General features: G+C 38.1%; 1 protein-coding gene across 1 annotated transcript in view; it reads right to left on the bottom strand.

The window, feature by feature from the left end:
• PRDM5 (PR/SET domain 5) overlaps positions 1–22,895 on the bottom strand; it is a 50,609-nt gene that overhangs the window by 6,934 nt on the left and 20,780 nt on the right. The window contains exons 11-13 of the mRNA XM_038136247.1: positions 22,315–22,408; positions 10,964–11,049; positions 1,594–1,698 (exon numbers count right to left, since the gene is read on the bottom strand). Coding sequence (XP_037992175.1) covers positions 1,594–1,698; positions 10,964–11,049; positions 22,315–22,408 — 285 coding nt within the window. The remainder of the gene's footprint in view (positions 1–1,593; positions 1,699–10,963; positions 11,050–22,314; positions 22,409–22,895) is intronic.

The raw sequence follows: 22,895 nt of genomic DNA, 5'->3' as shown, positions 1-22,895 counted from the left end.
GAGGATGCAGGAATGAACAGTGGAGGCAACTGCTGTTATGTCCAAACCCCAAAATATCAGCAGCCTCTGGCAGTGTGCAGCCAGCAAAAGGCTCCTTCTGAAGAGCAATTTTGGTGGAACCAGGTAGAAACCTGAAGTACAAAAAATATCACCAGTAAGTGAAGGTACACTCTGAAGAATTCTCAAGTGAAGGACTAGGACTAGACACAGATTACAGCTGTTTCTAGAAATGCTATGGTTTAGGAAAGTACAGCTCTATTTGATTCATGAGAAAAACTGAAGGAAAAGCTGAAATGGGGAAGTATGCTTTCATACAGCTCCTATTTCTAATTAAAGCAAGGAAAAAGAATAAAATACAACCACCATACCAAGTCAGTCTGTAAAAGCACGCACGGAATCCAAGAGCAGTGAATCTTGGATCCACAGTGTGGGAAAAACTGCCTTTACACTGCAAGCTGGCCAAGAGCTGATAAACAGTATAACAATCTGAAAGCTGAAAAAGTTATTGACAATGAATTGGAGTCAGAGAAATCCTCAATGTATTCTCCAGAGCCAGGCTGAGATTATCCCAACAGAATACAGCAAATCTTGTAACTTGTAGACATCAGCAAAATATCTTAGTTGAACTTTTTCATGAAATTAATATATTTTATTATCAATGAAATGACATCAGATCATTCATTAAAAACCAGTACAGTTAACAGACCCTTGAAACTTTCCTGCCAAGCTGTTATTCTAATTTTGCATCTAATTATATAAATTTCTGAGCAAATTTACAGCTGCTCAGACTGAGCCATCTAGGATATAATTGAGACCTGGCACTCCCCTGTGACTGCTTCATGAAGAGCCAGTATCACAAAACGAAACACCTACACTAATTCTACATCTATTCTGATGCCTTCCTCTAAATCCTCAAGCAACAATTTTGGCATTTAATAGTTCTAAAATACATGACTCCCCAGCAGTTTCTGCGCATTCAGCCTTCCCTCCCAAAAGCTGAGAGATGTTGCAGACAAGGGGGACAGGCTGCATGAAGGGTACCTGACAAGTGATCTACGAACTGTCACAGGATACACTGCATTTCAGCCCTGCAAGCGTGCACAGCATGCCAGATTCCCTCACTGAGCAACAAGAGGCTGTGAGCAGATGTTGAAAATATCAGACCAGATTTCACCAGAACCAGGCAATTCTGAATTCATATTCATGTCATTCAACTTCAGAAGCACTGAGATTCCATGTAATAAATTAAATCCCTTTTCCTACACAAGCTAATCCCCAACTATTAACCTGTCATACAATTCATACAGGAACCCAAGCAGCATGAACTTGTAAATGGTAACATCCAGGTTGCATTACTAATGGTGAAAATAATTCTTATGGGATCCAAAACCATAAAATGAACGGGTGTGCGTGGCTCTTGGCAAGCCAAGAGGGTACGTGAATTTCCCTGAACGGCCTTGCATTCCTTGGGCAATCCAAGCCCATGTGAAGTGCAACTATGCCACAAGCAATAAGCGCGAGGCCACAAAATCCCCGCAATTAAATCCTGCTGCTGCACTGAGAAGACAAAGGGAAAGGAGGAGAGGAACTCACATCACACTGGAAGGGCTTCTCCCCGGTGTGGGTCCTCATGTGCTCGTCCAGGCCTCGCTTCTGACTGAAAGCCTTGTTACACTCCGAGCACTGGTACGGCTTTTCCTGCACGCAATGACAACAGCGAGTGAAAGTGAGTCAACACAGAGCCCAGGTCATTAAAGGAGTGGAATTCCATGCTGGATGGTGCAAGTTTTATTTTCTCTCCAAGGTATTACAGTCAGTGAAAACAACAAAAAACGATTTTCAAATTATTAAGTGAAAGCTGGGAAAGCTGTGGCCTGACAGTTTCCACTTCAGCACCCACTTATGAATTAATTATCCGTTCCAGTCTTTCAGACCCGGCCATTTGGGGAGCCTGCTTTTTGTCACGTGAAAGGTACAGAAACATAAAATTCCAATGTTCTTTCCTTTATCCCCCAAAAATGCTTAAAACACACAGACAAGTAAGATTATGCACAAAAACTTCAAGTTTGTTTAGAGGCTTCCAAGCAGGGGAAGAGGTAAGGGGAGGAAGAGCATGTACAAGGAAAGCTTGTGGTAGCAGAAAAACTTACTTTGAAAAGTGGTGACAGAAGGTTAATCACATACTCATTGCAGAATCTCAAAAGAAGTGCAGATGGCAACCAAACCATCTGTATATTTATTAGAACTATTGGTTAGGAGCTACTGTAAAACACCGTGTTAGAAAAGTTGCAATCTCACTGACCTGAAACAAATAATTAGAGATAAAAAAGGAAACCCACTTATGCAAAGATATTTTTTCTTTGATGGTCTTCCTTCATATAGCAATTTTTTTCTCCTTGCTTCCACTGAAGTTACAGAAAAAGTGTATAGAAATCAACAATAAGTCAATTAAATGCAAGAACTAGCATTATGGCACTGCACATGGCCTCATTAAAATTTTCATGTTCTAGAGGCACCCTTATTTTTGCACCAACTAGACTTTCCTCACTCTCATTCTACATTTCTACATTTTTCTATGGTCTCTGTGGTCTCTAATTCTGTACTGCTAAAGCTCTGAAGAAAGGTATTTTAACAAAAGCAAATGCTTTTTACTAAATTAAATTGAAAGCAATGACTATAAATCAATAGGCAAAAAAAAACCCCCAGCTAGATCTATGAATTAACAAATAATAGGCAGTAATCAAATTCTTTGGGGAGATGATGTGGGATCCAAGGATGAGTGAGGTAGAACAACTCGGGCATTAAAGCAACAAAGAAGAAGCTGTCTGGTTATTGAATTCCTGCTCTCAGTCTCTGGAATCCATCAGGTCTCCATACGTTGCTGAATCCTGCCAGGATTCACCAGCATTCACCATACACCTAAAACAGTGCACAGTCAGTTAGTACTGGGTATGTCCCAGTCTCTCTCTTTATAGGGCAGGTCCAGAGACCTCAGTGGGGCAAAGATGGAGTTCTTTCATTTTGCAGTCTCCTCCCACCAAGTTTCCTAGAAAAAGCAGTCTTATTGCCATGATTCTTCAGTAGACAGCAAAACATAACAAATTACCTAAAAAATACCTGAATCAATCTGTGAAAAAAAAATTATCATCTAGGAGCTTTGCTGACCTGACTAAATACTTCACAGAGCAGGGTCTGCATTTTTAAGGGAAATGTACGAATAAGCCATGTGAAAAGCAGGTTTCTGCAACAACCCCCTAATTGGTTTTGCATTGTGGTTAACACAAACCACATTTCTGTGACTTCTCCAAAAGCAGCCTTTCTGTGTGGAGGCTGTTCCCCAGAAAGTGCAAAGTGAAGTATACGATGTGCACATCTTAAACACCTATGAAAGCATTCACTACTGCAAACTGCACCAGGTGGACTGGCTCCTTTTTTATTATCTCGGTCTTCAGCTATCTGAAGAACTGACTTGATAATGACCAGGTCAATCATTTCAGTGCTAAATGGATTTCAGGATTCCAATTTGGACAAAGAGCCATTGTCAACTCTGGAAAGCTGGAGTCACAAACCTGAGCTGTATTATCTTCCCCCAGGTTATGTTTGGCTATTCTATATTTTATATTTGTATTATTCTCTGTGGCAAAAAAGGGTGTATCTAACATCCCCTCGGCATCTGTACTGAAATTCACATCTGTAGTGCATGAAACACATCCAAAGCTGTCTTTCATCTAATTTTAGATCCCTTCCATCTGTATATTCCAGTGACTTCAGCAGACATGACTGATTCACACCAGCCTCCTCTCTCTCCTGAGTGAAGCTGCCCTCCATTCACATCTGTGTCTGTTTCAGGAAAAGCAGTAGTGCTGTCTAGAGCAAAACCTGGCCCTCAGTTTATTTCCAGAGAAAAAGACATTTTTTGTTGTTGATTTTGAAGAAAACATCATCCTCATAGATCAATTTCTTCAAAACAAAACATTCAGTGCTTTTCCTTTTCTCTCTGCTCCTTCTCCCCCTCTTGTCAAATTTCCATTGCACAATGGTTGGAGAAAGCAACACTTGCAACATGGAACATGTGATATTTGCTTGGCATAATCATCATTTCTTTAAATGTGAGCAGAGGAAAAAAAGATAAAAAACCATGGCAACAGGTCTGAAAAAGCTAATGCCACCACCAAAGGACAGAAGGGGCCAACACTGAGGTAAGAAAAAAACTGGACAATTTTGAAACATGAAGAAAAGGGAAAAACCTGCTAACTATCAACAAAACAGGAGCTCATTGGGAAGATGATCCAAATCTGACTTGACAAAAGTTATCAAGTGCTGATACTATAAATCTGCCCTCTGCTGAAGAAGCATCTGCCAGGCCATGGCTATGGTGGCAGCCAAGCTGAAGGGTTACATGTGTTTTCTTTTATTGACCCCTTAAACGAGGAAGGGAGCAGGGAGAGCGAGAGACAGGACACGGCTGATACTGCAGTGATTTAATATCTCAGTTTTAAGCATGCCAGCTATGAAGAGAAATATGTAGATCAGGATTTACAACCTTCCTGCCTCTGAGCAAGGAAAGGCCAAGCAGAGCCCAATGGTACTCTGTAAGGTGCTTTGCTGTAAGACTGACACATGCTGACCTAAAAGCTCCCATCTCTGGTGGGTTTCACCATTAAAAAAGAGAGAAATCAAACATTTCAAAAACCACATCAAATAAAACAGGGCCTGCAGTACACACTCCTGTGTCTGTGGATGGCTCAATCACAAGACACACCTTGAATTCTAAGTTGTGCTTTGCACTAGAAAGACCTCACTCAAAATGTGACAAATCTCAAGGACATTTGATGCACTTTCAACAGCCTGACACAAAGAGTGCACAGAGTGTCCTGCAAGCACATCAGTTGGAATTACTCAAATGCAGAATATCTGAACTGCTAGCTGCTGCTGCAGTTGCCTGTGTGTCCCTTAAGAAATATAAATACATTATGTACACTAAGTTAGCACTTGTGCACTGCAAACCTGGTAACATTGGTCACACAGGCGAAATGTGAATGACTTTGGTAGGAGTCTCTCCAACTTGCTTTCTAAATCTGAATTTAAAACTATTTTATCAGCTCAACAGTTACAGCAAGATAAACATAATTTAAACATGATTATTATTATTACCAAATAAACGTATCTCAAAATTAAAATAAGAGTTAAGAACAAAACTACCAACTTGATGGGCCTGTATTTTCAACATGCTGAAACGTGAAGCTTGAGAGAAGTCAGAGAAAAAAAAGGAAAAGCTTATCAGGTCTTGTATTACATGTAAATATTTACACTTGTGACATGAACGTGAAAACTGACAGACAGGAATAATGGTGATGCTACAGGAAACAAAAAAAAACTAAAATAAATAATCCTTTTCTTTCCATTATTCTAAAACAAAGCCTTCCTTTGCTCACAGAAAAATCTTAAAATGTCTATTCATGAGATACTGATACAGTAACACTATCTGCTTTCACAAGGCATTTCATGTGAAAGTTTTGAAAATATCTAGTAGTATTACCACTACTAAATATGATTCATATGCTTGCATTATCAGCTGAATAGAGGGTTAATAAAAAAACCTGTTTTTAAAAAACATCAGGAAAATGGAAAACCATGGCCTAGAATGAACAAACATGACCAGCCAGATAACATTAAAATATACCAGTCATGTCTGCAGCTACCAGGAGCTTGTTACTCTCAAAGAGAAATCTGGAAATCCTTCAGCTTTGCCAACCTGAAAATGCAGGCAATCTGTTTACACTTAAAATCACCAACGACGCAAGTTAACAGACTCCAGTTTTGTATCTAAGTGTGAAAAAAATTCAAGAACTAACAAGATGCTCTGTTGGAACTAGAAAGTTTCTGCAGGTTACAGCAAGTGGCTGACCCAGAGACAGAGGCCTACTTAAATTACTAACATAACATTGACACTGAAGACAAAGGGTGATGAGAATTTACAACTCTACAAAAATAGTAGGGATTTGAAACTTATATTATTAAGCCTCAATTAAAAATCACTTTACAAGCACATGCTGAAAAGTAAAATCCTTTAAAAAAATATTTCCAACAATTAGAGCGGGCCAAAAAATTTTCCTGTTAAAACAACTGTGAAATAATTCTGGCAGATTTAAACAAGATGTGGCTTTTATTCAAAATGACTAATGTTTTTTAAGAACAGATCTCAATTAATTCAGTTTTAGGAGTATTTCAAAAATAATCTTTTTTGCAATAAAACTTATAATTAAAACAAAAGCATGAATCTTCTCTGAAATGCCTGCCAGAAAAAAGTGCATTTCTTAAAAAGATCCACTATATGCAATTCATTGGGCTTTACTATATCATTAAGTTCCCATTTTCCATGGCAGTCCTGCCTATTTGCTGCCCATAAACTGAAAAGTTCTCATTTCTTTGCAATTTTTTGAACTGCTGAGGTAATTTCTGGCCCTAAAATTTAGTGAAGAAGGGTTTACTTAATCAGCATTGATGAAAATTCAATAGATGTTCACCTGCTCCTGAAAAGCAACAGTATCAATATAGAAAAAGGACATTTTCACTCTACGAGGAAGAGATAAATGATCATCAGTCAACATTATACAAAAAAGTGTGAAAATATAGGTGCAGTGGGATTCAAACCTTACACATTCTGTGTGCAGAGATTCCAGAAGCAAGGAAACCACAGCGCTGGCAAAGTCATCATCCTCAGGCAGATGTTTGAGAACTGACCCCTATCTCACCAACAGTGAAATACAGATAAAATCCAAGATGGAAAAACCCCCTCCAAATTCAATCAACACAGCATATTGTTTCATTACTCACTGTCATGTGCCCAGAAGTCTGTATTTAGTACACAAAGAAATCTTTTTTTGACAATAGCATTCTATGGTGCTTCTAAAACACTCAACACTTTCTCAAATGTTAAGCTCAAATATTTCCTGGGAATCACAGGAGAAGTGAAATTATGTCAATATTGTCCTTGCATTATTTCTCATTTACTAGTATTTTAATACTCCTCTGGATTAAAAAAGAGGGGGCAGTGTAAGATTCCAAATTAGTACCTTGGAATGCCTGTTTAACTCAGGACCTCTTCTTGTTCAGGGAACAAAAACACTGTCTGCAAGAGTCCTCTACAGGAGACTGCCTCACTTCCATACTCACCATGATTTATCCCTATTCCCATGAAATCCATAAATAAAACTCGAAATTATTTCAAGGTTGGTTAATTTCCACATATATTGTGGTTTAAACCTATTTAAATATTAATGTGTTTTAAAATAGTAGGCACTTACGCATGAAACAAAAATTATACACTGAAATGTCTCTAATTTTTAAATTACCTCAGAAATGTACCTCATTTAAGCACAGGCTGGCAGCTTCCACCCACTGGAACTCAGATTTTTAAAGCAGTTATAAAAATTAAATATATCTGTTATATGTAAATATGAAATATTCAAATCAAGCGATGAAAAGCCATTTTCAAATAGCTTCAACTCTTTCTGTTTTCCATCACTGAATCCAACTGCAATAAAATCACCATTCACAGAAGTAATGAAAACATCAATTCAACATGACAACAACTCTGGGCACCTATCAATGGCCATATTTCCAAGCATTAGCAATTCTATTGCTACAACTTAGAATAATTTTTCCACATGTTTAAACTTAAACATTGCAATGTTAAGCCAGGCACTGAATAAAGACTTAGGAAAGAGCTGAAGTTTCCTGCAGTGAGAGGGCTGGAAATGTGCATGTAATTCCCTCAAAGCTGATATGGTCCGTAAACTCATTTCATCAACAACTTCAGTAAGTTCCTCATTTTTGTTTTCCTAGGCCGTTATATTTCTCCTTAAGGAAAAAAAACCCAAACCCATCAAACCATAAAGCAAACACATTTACTTTCATAGAAACAAATCAGTACCCAGGTGACATTTTAATATCAGGTGGGTGGTGTTTTCTCCCCTGCCCTGGCCAACAGGGGTTTGGCCTTACCTTCTCTGTTTACTCCAGAGCTGGAGCTGACACCTGTGGCCACCCAAGCTGTGCTCACTTTAGCAGCTGCCAGACCTTAATCAACTTTCCACAATGATTTTTCCAGCAGCCTTCCCTGATCCCCAGCACCAGGTCTGGCATTTAAGCCCACTGGTAAAATACACTGAGATTTAATCTCTACTGTCTTTGGTAAATGCCACAGTATTACTTTTAAGCCACTTGACAAACTTCCTGTCCAAAAACCCAGGTTCTTTTTTCCAACATATTTAGAAATAAAAAATAATTTATCATTCTAGAAGGCTGCTATGGTTGTGCCTATTTCCACATTGCTAGACTCAGCTGATAAAAAAATACTTTCAGGATTTATACATCTAGCTATTCACTCTTTCAACAATGATTTTGCATGCAAGAATAAGCTTCAAATAAAATGTATGCACAGGAAAGGGTAAAAGAAGAAAGAGCCAGCAACCTTACACCATTTTGAAAAGTCAAAACATGGGATGACTGAAAAGAGAAATTTCAAGTGTGACTTCCTGGTTTTTCTTGTTCTTAGAACTGACAGAAGGACCCAAACCTTTGGCAAACACAGCACATTTTTTATTTCCTAATCTTTAGTTCATCTTTGTTTAAACAGCCTAGGAACACAGAACAAGTCCTAGTGCATTAGCATCGTGCTCAGGGGTCTCAAACTCTTTCTGCACAAGTTTATTTCTTCCCTGGAGAAGTCCTTACACAGCGCAGTTAGAACACAACTCCTTCAGAGTCAGAATTCAGATCACAAGCCCTCACTTCAGGAAAGACACACCTGAAGAGCTCAGCAGCTGTTTTCTCTGCTGAATGGGGGTTGGTTTGGTTACTGTACCCTGTATTCCTGACAAGCATCAACCTACTACTAAGATTAAATACATCTTCACATTCTTGCCAAGGCACAAATGGTGTCTTCCCCATTTACCTCTCATTATTGTTGCTCCCACATTTCCTTTTCTTCCCTTTTCAATTCCCTTCACCACTCTGTTCTTCCACATCAGCTAAAATACATATTCATTCCCTTGTACCTGCACTAATATTTACTCACTTGAACAATAAAATAACAATAGCTTATTATCCTGCAGTACTTCACGGATAATGCTCTGCAGAACAGATTCAGGCATAATTCCTCCTTCTGGCTTGAAAGTCCATGGAAGTCAATAATAAAGTTTGTGTTCTCGTCTCTTGTATTTATTAATAATTTTAGCCCTTTTTTTTCCTCCTCCTCCTAAGATGACCTTTGATTTTTTAGCTGTCTAGTTCTACTTAAATATTAAATAAGGTGAACTGTGAGGAAAAGGGGAAGCTGGGACATGCAAGATCATAGCAACAGGCTTCAATTTAGAAATTACTAATAATGTAAATGTTATCAGTATTGATTCTTGTTACTTAAAATAAAAAAAAAAAATATTTACATGGAGACAAATGAACATGTCATGGCAATCCAATATGAATTAGCCTCACTGTCAAGTTTTGGGATTTTGGGATAGGAACAGCATCACCACAAAAAGAACCAAAATCTAATCAAGTCTATAAAACCATGTTTGGCCTGCACATTTTAATCCTACAGCATAGCTGCGGGGATGACCAGCAGTCTAAGCACCTTCACACACCAAAGTAAAAAACCTGAAATGTGACCATTCAAATGTAGATGATCAACACATCTCAAGTATATGGAAGCATTTAGATCACATTTGGTGTGAATGGAGTTCTTTGTACCTCTAAGGATGGTATTTGGCCTCCATGGTACAGTATAGCATTTCCTGAGACATTTTAAAACAAATTTTAAATGTCTAAAGCCTGTTTAATTACAGGGTCTACATATATTAAAAAGAAATATCCCCTCCTTAAAATTTATTTTCCTAACTCCTCCCTTTCCTATCAGCTAAAAAATGCTTAGAAGAAAACGTCACTTGGTGTAAATCACTGTAGACACTAAAAGCTTAATAATATTATTTTTCCTCTATTTTTCTTCTACAGAGGCTGGGGAGTGTTTGTTGTTTTTACCCAAACTGTATGAAAAATCAGGGGAAAAAAATTGAATTTGGCACTGTTTCAGAGCTTGTTTACCCCTCACAGTCATGCAGAATTTAGATGGGTCATGAAATTTCTCTTGGTGCAAACACAGTTAAGAGGGGACAGTAACAACAGAAAAGAATGAGAAATAACTAACAACATGAGACTAGCCTGTTCTCAATGAACTACCAAGAGTATTGCACAAACTCCTCATTACTTGTATAGTTTGGGGTACAAAAGCTACAACTTTATCTCGGACCCCAGAGTTAATATGCTCAAGACCCACAAAGAACAGCAGAAATTTAAACAGTTTTTAATTTTACTTATTTAGAAAGCAATTCTGTGTTCCCACTTGCATATGGAGACTACTACGTTAAATGTCCCCTTTCCTATTTCCCAGTAGATGCAGAATTTTCTTGGTTTGGCCTCAAGGCTGCACTGATCTCTGTGAGCTCTAACAGCTCCAGGCTAAATAAAAGTGATATAAAAATTGCCATCAGTTAATAAAGTACAGCCTCTAGAAAAGCTCACAGCGACTGGACTTTACGGGCACAGTAAGAATCAAAGCAGTGGATATTGAAGTTTCAGTCACAGTGAAGCCTTTACAGAACTGTTTACTCAACAAACAACATTAACTTTTATCTATAAATAACCACGGGTTAAATGAAGAGGTTAGTAGAGCTATTATTTCAACATATAAGAAATCAAACACAGAAAAAATAGAAAGTAATGGAGTTCTAATTAGAATTTGTAAGTTAATGACTTGAATCTTTGCCTCTTATTTTGATAAGCATCAAATACCTTGGTTGGCAGAGCCTAATCTCTACACAAACAGCAATTAATTACTTTTCACCACACGAGTCACAGGCAATCCTCAAGCAAGCATAAAAACTCCTCCTTGTGTGGGACTTACCCGGGTGTGGGTGCGAATGTGCATCTTCAAGCCATCGTTCTTGCTGAAAGCTTTGTCACAGTAGGGACACTGGTATGGACGCTCACCTGAGAACAAGAGAAGCATCAACACCCAGAAATGTGCCCTCAGAGAATGAAGGCCTTGCAACATAGCTCTTTGTCAAACTGAACTGCTTTTCTCTTCAAGGAGCAGATTTAAACTTTAGAAAAATTACAAATAATCCTGCCTGAGTGGGATGGAGTGCTGGATCAAAATATTCCTCTTTGCTGACTGATTCTGCACTACAATATGTGAATACACACAGACATTCTTGGGGGAAGTAAAAACAAAAAAGAAAACACCTAGTGCCCCTGCTCAAACCACATTCTACAGTGATTTACACATGGTCACTTTTATGGTTAGGCATTAACTGCTCCCAAATATTTTTTCTATTTCACATCTGGTCGTTATTAGAGGCCTCTGGGTGTCAGAATCCCAACAGAATATAAAACCCACTCTTTTATAAAGCTGGATCTGTGTTAGAAACTGGTTAGTCAAAAGTTTCTGCAATATTTGTGTCACAATTTATGACTGAAGTAGAAGCAGAACAATCTTAGCATGTCCCTTGCAGCATCCCGTATCTGAAAGATGTTTGTTTATGCTCCATTACACCGGTGTCATTTGGCATCAATTTTAACAAACTCACATTAGTGTAATGTGGATACTGAGCTGTTCAGAGAAAAACAGCAAAGAGTTTCTGAGCACCATCATTTGGAAGAAATGTACTTGAATTTTTAACTCTTCAAGCAATGCACCAGAATCTGAGCGTACTGCCCCCTGTTCCTGTATACAACACCTTAAAAGCAAAGATCAGGCTGTTCCCATTACAAAACACAGTAGAAAAAATAATGATAGAAATTTTTCTGTTAGCAAAATGGATCTTGCTCTACATAACCATAATACTGAAGGTGTCTTTTCAAGTAAAGGTTTGTCACAAGTTAAGCAAAGCCTGTTTTATAAAGTCAGTGCACAGCTTTCTGCTCACAAAGGTATTTCTACATGCATAGATTTAACACAGACCAAATGTCAAGCACTTATTAACACTCACACTCAATCTTCTAAAATAGGCAAGCAAGATGAACTCCATTTCACAGTTCAAAAAAACCCAAACCAGACTACTTCTCTGATATCCCAAAGATATTGACAAAGAGCCACTGCTGGACATGAAATCTCCATTTCGACACGTTGTGTAGAGATTCAAGGGCACCTGAGGTGAGATGATTATTTAGGGAAGAGGATGGCCACCCTCCCCTATTTTGTAGACAGATTGTTTTGTTCTTTTGTCTTTTACTTCTGTATAGGCAACTGTGAATGACAGAAGCACAAGACTGGCCAGCAAGGCACTTGTAAATGCAAATATTTTTCTCTCTTGTGTTCTGTCATCTCTCAGAAAGCTCAACTGCATCAATTGGGGTTTTGGGGTTCTTTTTAGGACGATGACAACAACCTCTGTGTTAGAGCTGTGTTTTCACTGAGCAGTTTGATATATGATCCTCTCTCTCCTGACCCTCGATGCCTTTAATTCATGCCCCTGAAATTCAAACACTCCAACAGTTGTCAGTACTCAAATATTGAATTAATTCAGCTGACATTTTTATGTCTGGGGGCTTTTGAATGGAGAATTTAAAGCTTTCAGCAGTTTGTAAGCAGATGAGCGATGACAGGTAGGAGTTGTACCCTCCTCCCTCTCTCCCCCACCCCCATGTCTCTTTAAAGAGAAAGACTTGTGCCTTCAAAGGATGGGCTTGCGTTTGTCTGAAACAGATTAACAGTGTCCCTCTGAAATCAACCACGGACACCACGGTGCTTGATGAGAAAAGCCTTAGGAGCTTTCAGCAGATGCCAGCAGAGGGCAACAATGACTCCACACCAATGTGTGACACCTGAAAAAGTCAGGCTTGGAGCTGCTGCTATAAACTATCCACTGTCAAAAATCTTCACTGCTCCAAAAATCAAGTTTACTGCCTAACACAGACTGCCAGCTCCGACTTGACATTCAAACTAGGAACCATCTTGTTTTTCTAAATTATAAAAATTTCTCATGCACTTTGTGTCAATAATTTCCAGTAAAACTACTTAAAAGATGTTCCTAAGTAATTTTACTCTTATTGCTCTTACTTTTTATTTTCTTTCACCTTTGGAGCCTGCATGCTTAGAATTTATTCAAGTGCCCTGGTGCTTACACAAGCATCTACCCTGAGCATAAACATCTTTTAAACTTGTAACTTATCTTCTACCTCAAAAGGTTTTAGGATTTTACAAAATTAACAATAGGCCACTTGCAATACATCTGTGCTAGCAACGACCAAGTTTCTAAGTATAAATTTCTTACTAACTGCTCTCTGGAAAGGGCCTCTGTTGTCTGTCTCAGAAGTGAATTAACTGCCCTCTGACAATGCATCTTTTTTGCTATTTACTGTCAGGAGCTCAGGTAACTAACTTAGATTAAATATCTAATCTTGCGGACAGCAGATCTGGCAAGATTATTACAACTCTACATATTACCTGCTCTATCTCCTTCCTTGCTTCTGAGCCAGCCTAGGAAAACATTATTCATGCTACCAGTCAGTTTCTCATCACAATGATTCCACATTCAAGGTGACTATTGGGAAGCAGGTGTTCCCCAGGGGAAGTCTTACACTCTGTCCCACTCTACGTCCTGTAAGATAAACAGGCACAGTTCAACTTTCTCTTATCCTGTGATAAGCAAATGGAATAAGATGGCAACAAAGGAAAAGACAGATTTGAAAGAATGAATGCTAAAAATATTCCTCCCACACATGAAGGCTTGCTGAAGTGCAACATTTCATAGAAAAGTACTGCCAGTGTCCACAAAGGGGAGGGGCTCGTGCTTGCACAAAGTTTAGAATTGTCCCTGAAACAAACTGGAGAGCAAGGGCCATGTGATACAAGCTCCTGGCAAAGTGCTATTATCCATCGGGGCTCTCACATCTACAGACAGACAAGGACTATCAAAAGCCCATTACAAATATTGCAGTAATAAACTTCAGGTTGTGCACAAGAAATTGTGGAGATTTCCAGATGCAAAACTCCTCCAATCAGAAAATGAATGGATCCCTAAGAAGGATATTAATAGCAAAATTTACTAAGAAAAGCGAACTAAATACCTGGCAAGTCACGAAACTTTATTTCTTTTGTCTTCACAAGAAGGAGTTACTAGGAATCAAAGTGAAAGAAAGAGATTTCCTCTAGATAAACTACAATTTCTTCTTGGATTTGCTGCAAGAAGAACATTTTTGAGATGGAGTCTATTTGTGGTAACACCACACTAAGAGGGGGGTGCACTTTAGACAAAGTCAATGCCAATTAACAATTATGCCATTTGTACTCTGCATTTCTATATCAACACATTTTTATATATACTTATATACATAAAATGTAGAAATATTTTTATGTTTGGGTGTTTTAAAAATCTGTTTTCTAAACAAAACTATTGCTTTCATTAAAATAACAGAACAGTCTAGCAAGTCAAATGTAACAAATGTTAAGTTCACCCCTGAGTTACAGCTGACTGTCATGTCCCAGCTGTTCCAGAATGAACTGCTCAACACATTAATGGCACTTCTGTACAAATAACCCCAAATAAATAATCCTGGGATAAATGGCAGTGGATTTAGCATAATTCAAAGTCTAGACATTCTACTTCCAGATTTTGTATGAACAAAAAATCAGAGCTTTCAACATAATAAAAATAAATTTAACCTTAATACAAGGATTATGAAAAACAATTCCATGATTGAAAAACATATGGCATTTTGATCTGAAACCATGTCATGACAGAATGGACATATTTTTTCTCCCCTCCATCTTTAGCTAGAGATCACAGTATCTAGTAGACCTTAATGTAGCTTAAGAATTTAAATACCAGATTCTCCCTTTCCAGTCGGACTCAGAACAGCTTCCCATGAGACATCTGCAATCAGAAGTGTCCTAAGGCAGCATTTACACTGAATTTAGCACACAGATCTCCCAAACTCAGATACAAAACAATTACGAAGCAAATCCATAGATACATTAGCTTTTGAAGATTTCAAGATTTCAGAGGCTACAGCTAGACATTTAAGAAGGACTTTGAGACAGTTAATCAAACCAGTCATATGCATTGCTATTTTCACACTGTATTTTGCATTCCCTGTAGTCAGCTGAGCCACAAAAATAAAGTTGTTTCTCAAGTTAGGTGGAAACCTGATTAGAACCACCAATGTCAGTGATTACTTCAGAACAATGACCCAACGAAATAAGATTAAGCAAATATGTACTTTACAGGTGAGAAACACATTCCCATCCAATGAAAAAAACTAACAAGGAAACATCCAGCTGAGAAATAGTCCTATTTTGAAGAGCCCAGCAAACCAAAGAAACAGTCTCACTGTTCTTTCAAACCATACCAGGCACGAATTCTATTTCATCCGTGAAATTTGCAGTCCTGTTTACTGTCCCTGCTCCCCTGCAGCTTGCTTAGACACCCAAATACAATTCTCAGGTATTCATGTTGGCCTGCAAGCAGGATTCCCTTGCTTGCTGTCTTTACTGGAACTCAACTGCTCACTTAAGGAATGAAGAATTTCAATTATGCAGTGAAATAATCAAGGTGGGGTTTTTTATATGTTTTTTATTACGTTTCTGCTCAGCTGGGGAATTCAGCATCAATGGTTTTGGTCAGCACTCACGAACATCAGAAAAAGACCTACAAAAAACTGCACTGAACATCAGATCATGTGCAGCATGTGCAGCCTCAAGGAATTCCTCTCTTCAGTTTTCTTTATAAAAATGAATAAATATAATTACAGCAATATGGTCCCTCAGGCTGTTCCACAGACCATTTCCCGTGTTCTAGATATAGCTCCATTTCAGATGGTGAACTACTAATTTTTTGGGATTAGAAGATTGTTTCTTAGATAAAAAATTGTTGTATTTTTCTGTATAAGTATATATTTATGCATCATTTCAAAATACCAGCTTTCAGAACAGTTATAGCAAACTATAATCCTTTTTAAAGTCCTAACTCAAGCCTGGGGTAGGGGAGAGGGTTAGAAGGGAGCCTCTACCATTGCCCAACTGCAGTGGAATGAGCACAGTTCACCTGGGGAGGAATTTGGAGGCCATCTGGATCACACATTTAACACTCCTTACCAGATGATCCACAGGGCAGCCCAGAATGGGAATTCAAGGGGGCTTTTTTAGTCAGAGACAATCTGGGGTGATGACAGCATTCAACAGCAAGTAGGGATGGGCAAAAGGTTAACGGATGTAACAAAATTATAATCTGTGACATCTGCTTTAGAACACTGCTCAGAGAGGGCACCTGACAGCTTCACACATTTATCCTCTTGCCCTTAAACAGTGCTCCCATTCAATTAAAAACTTTGCGTCCTTAACTGAACATTATTCAGTTAATGCACTACGCAAATACGTACACACAAACACAAATAAACCTAAAATACACAGATCTGAATTTCACCCACATGGAAGGGGACTTCATTAGGAATCAAAATTAAATTAAACAGGAATTCAGTGAACCCAGTGATTCCAACAGAACTTCAATTAGAAAACGCCAGGAAACCGATCACTGAGGAAAGATGAAAAATTCACAAGTCAAGAAAATACTCCATACATTTCACAACTTTGGTGTTGCAGTCCTGTGAGAAAACCAACACTTCTTTAAAATAATGAACTTCCTCTCGTGTAGAGGTGGCAATTTTCTACATCCTGAGTAGCATCTTCAAAAGCATTTAATACCCTGCATCTCTCAGGCATTTCTGTAATTTTGACCAGGGATTCCAGGAAGGGAAAAGAACGGAAGACTAATCAAGAAATTTGGCCAACTGCAACAGTGAGCTGATTTCCTTATGACATCTGGACTAGTCTTAATCCAGACTAGACAATAAAAAGTGATCTGGCCTGTGCAAAGTCCTGGCCTGCCTCCTTTTTAGCCACTAAACACTCAAAATTTAGCACTTGAGAAGGTACAGAGGTCCCCACACAGGAACAGCTTTCTCATGCCAAGAGAACTTTGTGATCTGAAAGATAAAATACTTGAGGACATCAGCTGAGACAAGACCCAGAAACACCAAAAGCACAGGTAATTTTATACTCATTGTGGGCCAGATAAGGAATGGGATAGGTCTGACTGCTCTGAGAACAGCCCTGTGCTCTGAGAAACACTCCTCAGGTACGGGGCTATTAGAGACATTTCTTACTTCATTTTAACCAACATTCAAATCTGGCAGACTCTGAAGACAAGAGATTAAATGCCTCTGTTTTTTCAGGTGGTTTGTTTCCTCACTGATGATGAATAACTCTAAGTTTGTGTATCTGTGAATGCTTTCTAACCAAGCTCCAACACTCATTTTCCAGGCACCAGGGAGAACTAGAATTGGTTTCATCTAAATCAACTACATGTATTTCCCATCCGCTAAAAACAGTCACATATTTAATAAGAAAAAACCTTAAATCCTATTCTTTCAAAATAAGGGAAAACCAGAAGGCTTGAAACTTTTTTTTTTTCAATTACTTGTCTTTTTCTAAGTATTTTGCCATGTTTTGATTTTTGAGGTATAGAAGTGGTATTTCCACAGTTGAGGTGGTTTGTTTTCTGCAAAGTTTAGGGTTTATTCCAAGAACTCTGATTATTTCTAGTTAAAACCAATAAAATGTCTGCCCATCAAAATTATCATTATATAATTGAGATATTGGCTATTTGCCACTAAATGAATCACAAAGACTAGTAAAAAACCCTACAGAATAAGAGGACTATGTGAATCCATGCAGTAAAGCATGAACTACCATTATTACTTACTTAAAGCCTCTCCTCAGTTCTACAGTGGTATCAAGATTTTAAGTAATCTTAAGTAATAAATAAAAAACAGACACAACTTTAAAGAACAAACCAGTTCCATTCTTTGCAGCTATCAGTGGAATTAAACCATCTGATTTCTCTATGAATGGAAAATGTAACATCTATTACTTCAGTGAACCCAATGGTCAACTGAATCTCTTAAAGAAATGTATTAATCCATCAGTAACTCATTTGATCTAAAGATGTCTCATTCAAATAATCTACCTCTCAAAAGAACATTTCCTCATTCATGGGTACAGACAACAAGAAGCTGACAGCTGCATGAAACTTTACAGGTATTTTTCAAGATTCAGCTGTTGTCTGGAGACGAACAAGACAATGATGTATAAACTGAAAAGTTTAGAAATGCAGAATCCTTACCTTTGAGGCCTTCTGCAAGCTCATTTTTAAACTGGGTAGATAAAAGAGGGATCATTTATAAGTTATTAATAGAAAGAACCTATCTGTAGACATTTGCAAGCTGTTCATTGACTAGATACAGATACATTCTTTCACATACTTCATTGGCATATGAGAGGAAGTTCCTTCAAGTTTGCCTTTTATCTTTTTTCCTATGTAAGAAAATATAAATTATCTGTAAGGTAATTTAGCAGAAGATCTGCTGGAATGAGGATCCTGGCTGTACATTATTATGTACATGAACAGTTGCTTGTTTAGCTATTAAACCTTTGGTGATATATTTCACACCATAATAAATAAAAGTCATCCTGTACTTGAACTCGTTACTTCCTTCAACTATTTTGAAGTCTTCTGTGTTCAGAGATGACTGAACTACTGTTAAAAACCAAAGATCTTGGTTATTACAACACCACTACTAATATTTTTCTTGCCCAGGAATTTTGTCTTGGAAGTGAAAAATTTGAACTTAGACATTTATGTAGTTGGGACTAAGTAGGATTGTAAATATACTCAAAAGCTGAGTTAAATTGTAGAAATGGGACAACAATGGCAAAATTAGGTGCGTAACATTAGGCTCTCAGTGCAGGAGGTATTTCAAGAAGGCAATGAGCACCTCAAGTTACATATTTTTGAAAGCTTGTAAAACAATCTCTTCATACATAAACTGAAAAATATTGTGTTTGCACAAAGGATATAGAAGTCTGTGGGCCAAACGCTTTTTGCTGTTTTAATGTCATCTCTTGGTATTATCTTTTACTCATCCACATGGAAGTAAATTTGCAAAGCACCTTCTCAACTCATGCTTAAAAAACAAAGCTGCTTTTAGCACCTAGCAGAGAATGTAACATGAAAGAAAGACACAGTAAGTCATGGCTTTCAAATGACATAGAATTGAAAATTTTATCTTTTCAGAGAATATTTAGGACAGATCTAAGTTATCTTACTGGCTTATTATTAGGACTTGGACTAACTGTGATGGTAAAAGCAAAATAAGGTTATATTTTAACCTATATTTGCACTTAATTTTATGTAAGACGTTTGTGGTCATTAGTTGTTCCTCATCAGTCTTTAAGTATCAGTAGGGAAAGGACAGCATAGAAAGGACAGAATTACAGTTAAATCCCTTAATTCTCCTAACTCTAAAAGAAATTTACCTGCAAATATAAACCACTTCAGAACAACATTCACTGTTGCACAGCTTGCTGTGCTACATCCCAAGGAGGGAAGGGACACAACTAACTAAGAAGGTGACAGTATAAACAGCAGACAGATAAAATAAGTTAGTGTTTATACCCAGATTACACAGGCACAAACAAATCTATACACACATACCCCCAACAATTAATACCTTTAAACAGATATGCATAAGGCAACTGAGAAGCTGCACAAACTGCAGCCAGAAACTGATAACAACTGAAAGTTGCTTAAAACTTCAGGGAAGCAATTAACCCCCCAGCCCCGGGGTTTCCAGCCCACGGAGCAGACCATAGGATTTCTTTTACAATTTATGAACAAGCCAAGGAATTTATATCACAGTCAAAGGATTATTTTGCTGAATTAACCCCAGCTCCCTGTGACCCTAAGAAGTCATAAACCAACAGGATACAGGAGAGGGAGAATGTGCTCTAGTGTTTCAGCTGACCTGCAGTGCGCTGTCTGTGTCATGCCAAGGCTGAAACCCAGATGATGAATTACAGAGCAACACTCCTGGTTCAGAGGCAAAGATCACCCCCTTCCCTCTGTACATGCACATGCAGACATGTTCACTCACCCCAAACCAGCTCAGTTGCTGCAAAAGGCCAAGTGCTGTTTGGGCTCATTTACAGAGTCTTATTCCAACATGGAAGAGGGAAGAAAATTGCTTATCCAGGAAGCATGCATGTCTGTGTGGAACAACATTTAAGAGCACATGCTGCATACTAAATAAAAGACAAAACCCCAGTGGGCTTCTCTTTCTGTATATGGATTATTAAGCATATCAAAAATACCATTCCAAAGCAGAACCAGAGAGGTACCCTAGAATCTCAACTTTTGCAAAGAATAATTTCACAGATATAAGAAGGAGAAAAAGTGATGTACAACTCTCTTTAAAATAACCTGTATCTGAATTTGTTTTGTAAATACTGAACAAAACCTCTCACACAAAGTAGACAATAAAACAAAGTCTAGCTGACCACAGAAAGATAATGGGATAATGCAAATGTCTGGACACAGATCTCAAACCTCATCACCCGTAATCACTAAGACAAGAGGTAACTTTGCAATATTTACATTTATGTTGGACTGCTTAATTGCACCAAACACTCAAGGCCAATTCAGAAGGATGAATCATCTCCTGAAAAAAAACAATGGCTGCTTGTTTCATTTCTAGCTTAGAATGAAAAGTGATGCTTTGAAGTCTAACTGACGAGAAAAAGAACGGCATCGTTCTGAAATTATTAATTCAAATTTAAAGAATGTAAGAGATATCAATACCATGAAGTATTAATCACAGCAACATTTAGAAACCAAACATTCATCCCTGAATAAACTAAGTTCGTGGCTCCTCTATTTGATGAACTTAAAATTTCTTACTACTCACAAATTCCCTGAAAAGTTGTCAAGGAATTTCACATTGTAGTGAACTTAAGAGTGCTCAACTTTTTTTTTCCCTGTTTGCAGATGACCTGGATTTCCTTCAGCAGCTCCCCTTATGTTCTTTGGGAACAACGCAAAGCATTCCTCAGAAAGCCATGTTCCCTCAGGCTCACTGAACACTGGACAACTATTTCCTCTCATGACCAGTGTGCTTGTGTTATGACCAAGAACAACATGGCTGAAGCCTTCAGGTACAGCACCAAACAAAACCATCTCTCCAGATTTGCAACAAGAATCCAACTACGGCATTTTCTCACTCATCCCTACATGAGGCATTTTGCCATGTAATAAAAATATTCTTCTTAAACCTGAAGTCACAACTTAGGAGCAACTTCCACCCCCAATATTCATCAGGATAATCAAAAATTGGCCAGGAATAATAATAGAGTGACAAAAATAACCATAAACATCTATTTTGGGTAATTCTCGCAGTAAAGGATGCAAACCACCAAAAATGTTATTGATACTGCACTAGCAGCAAGACTGGGAGAGGAACAAATCAGAGTTTATTTTTCAGGTCATTATAAATTAATTTAGCAAGGCATTTTTCCTGAATTAGTAAGGGCACAATGACTGCTTCTAGCTTCTTAGGTAAAAAAAAAAAAAGAGGCCTTGAAAGTTTCCCTCCTGCACCATTATTCATTCATAAATTGTTTCCTCAGTCCACGTTGCTGTAATTCCAACATGTATCATGACCTGGCAAGGCAGTTTCTCCCCCAGCACTTAATTTACAAAGGTACTAGAAATCTTCTGTGCCTTTCTGCTCCAAGTAAGTCAAAACGTCACAGCCTCCTATAGGAGAGGTTACAAATTTTGCAGGGCTCTATACTCAGGGTTAGAGGTCCCTGGTGTGTGGTTTCACAAAACTCACATTAGTCCAACTCTGAAATTTAGGAAAGCCAGCTTGAGAGAGCTGAAATCTAACTGGCAGCAGCACATATGTGAAAAGCATTTTTACGTGGACATCTCCAGGGCATTATCCCAAGAGCCATCTGCACTGTGAGCTTGAAAAACTGGGACCTTCGGCTCCATGCAAACTGAGGGGTAGCATCAGCAGCACACAGAAATAACTGCCAGCTCCCTGCAAGCCAAACTGGGTGATGCAGAGGAAGGAAAATGTCATGCCAAAGGCAAATCTACACCATTTTATGTTGTAAACAAATTATCACAAAGAAACCTCTTTTCAGCCACCTGATGCCACTTACTTGAATGAAAGTGTAAACTTGCAAAATGAAACCTGACAACAGCTTTTACACATTACGCAGGAAAAATGCCTGACAAGGATGCTGTGTTAAGCCTACCCGTAAATTTGCCTGTTTGCAGATAGATAAATTGTGGACACAGAGATACCTTTTTACAGATTGAGAAAATCTTCTCTGTTCATCATAATAAATACCTGTATGGCTTCGAATATGAACTCTCAGTGTTCCATTGCTTGCAAACTTCTGTCCACAATATGGGCAAATTTTCTCTTTTTCTCCTGTGTGAGTCTACACGGGAAGGGAAAGACAAGAATTACTGTTCAGCATTAAATAAATAAGTGAAATATGGAATATTTAATTGTATTGGCATTGACTGCTATTACCTCTATTACGTATTTTACCATCACACCAGGCAAAGATTATAATTAGCTCAAGCTGTTAAAGAACTGATCAGAAAAAGAACATTGTAACTATCACGAGCACTAAATCACTGAGTTTGTCTTTTGAAATCAAGCTTTTAGGGCTGGAGAGCCTCACTGATATAAGAAGAATTACTTCAAAATAGAAAAAAAATGTATTACAAACTCTCTCATCCAACCTGTGTGGTCAACGGCAAGATCACCCTGAAATCAATTACACACAAGGTCACCGTCATTTTTCACACTGTACTTTCAACACACAATTCGGAACTGTTATTGAACAGTTACAAGGAAAAATAATTCAATAGACTGATAAGTTTTCCTTATAACTGTGCCTGTTCTTTTAGTAGAGAATT

This window comes from Motacilla alba, chromosome 4 (genome assembly GCF_015832195.1).
Source record: "Motacilla alba alba isolate MOTALB_02 chromosome 4, Motacilla_alba_V1.0_pri, whole genome shotgun sequence".
Classification (NCBI taxonomy): Eukaryota; Metazoa; Chordata; class Aves; order Passeriformes; family Motacillidae; genus Motacilla; species Motacilla alba.
Note: the sequence above shows the minus strand (reverse complement) of the source record. Positions and strands in the feature narration are given on the sequence as shown.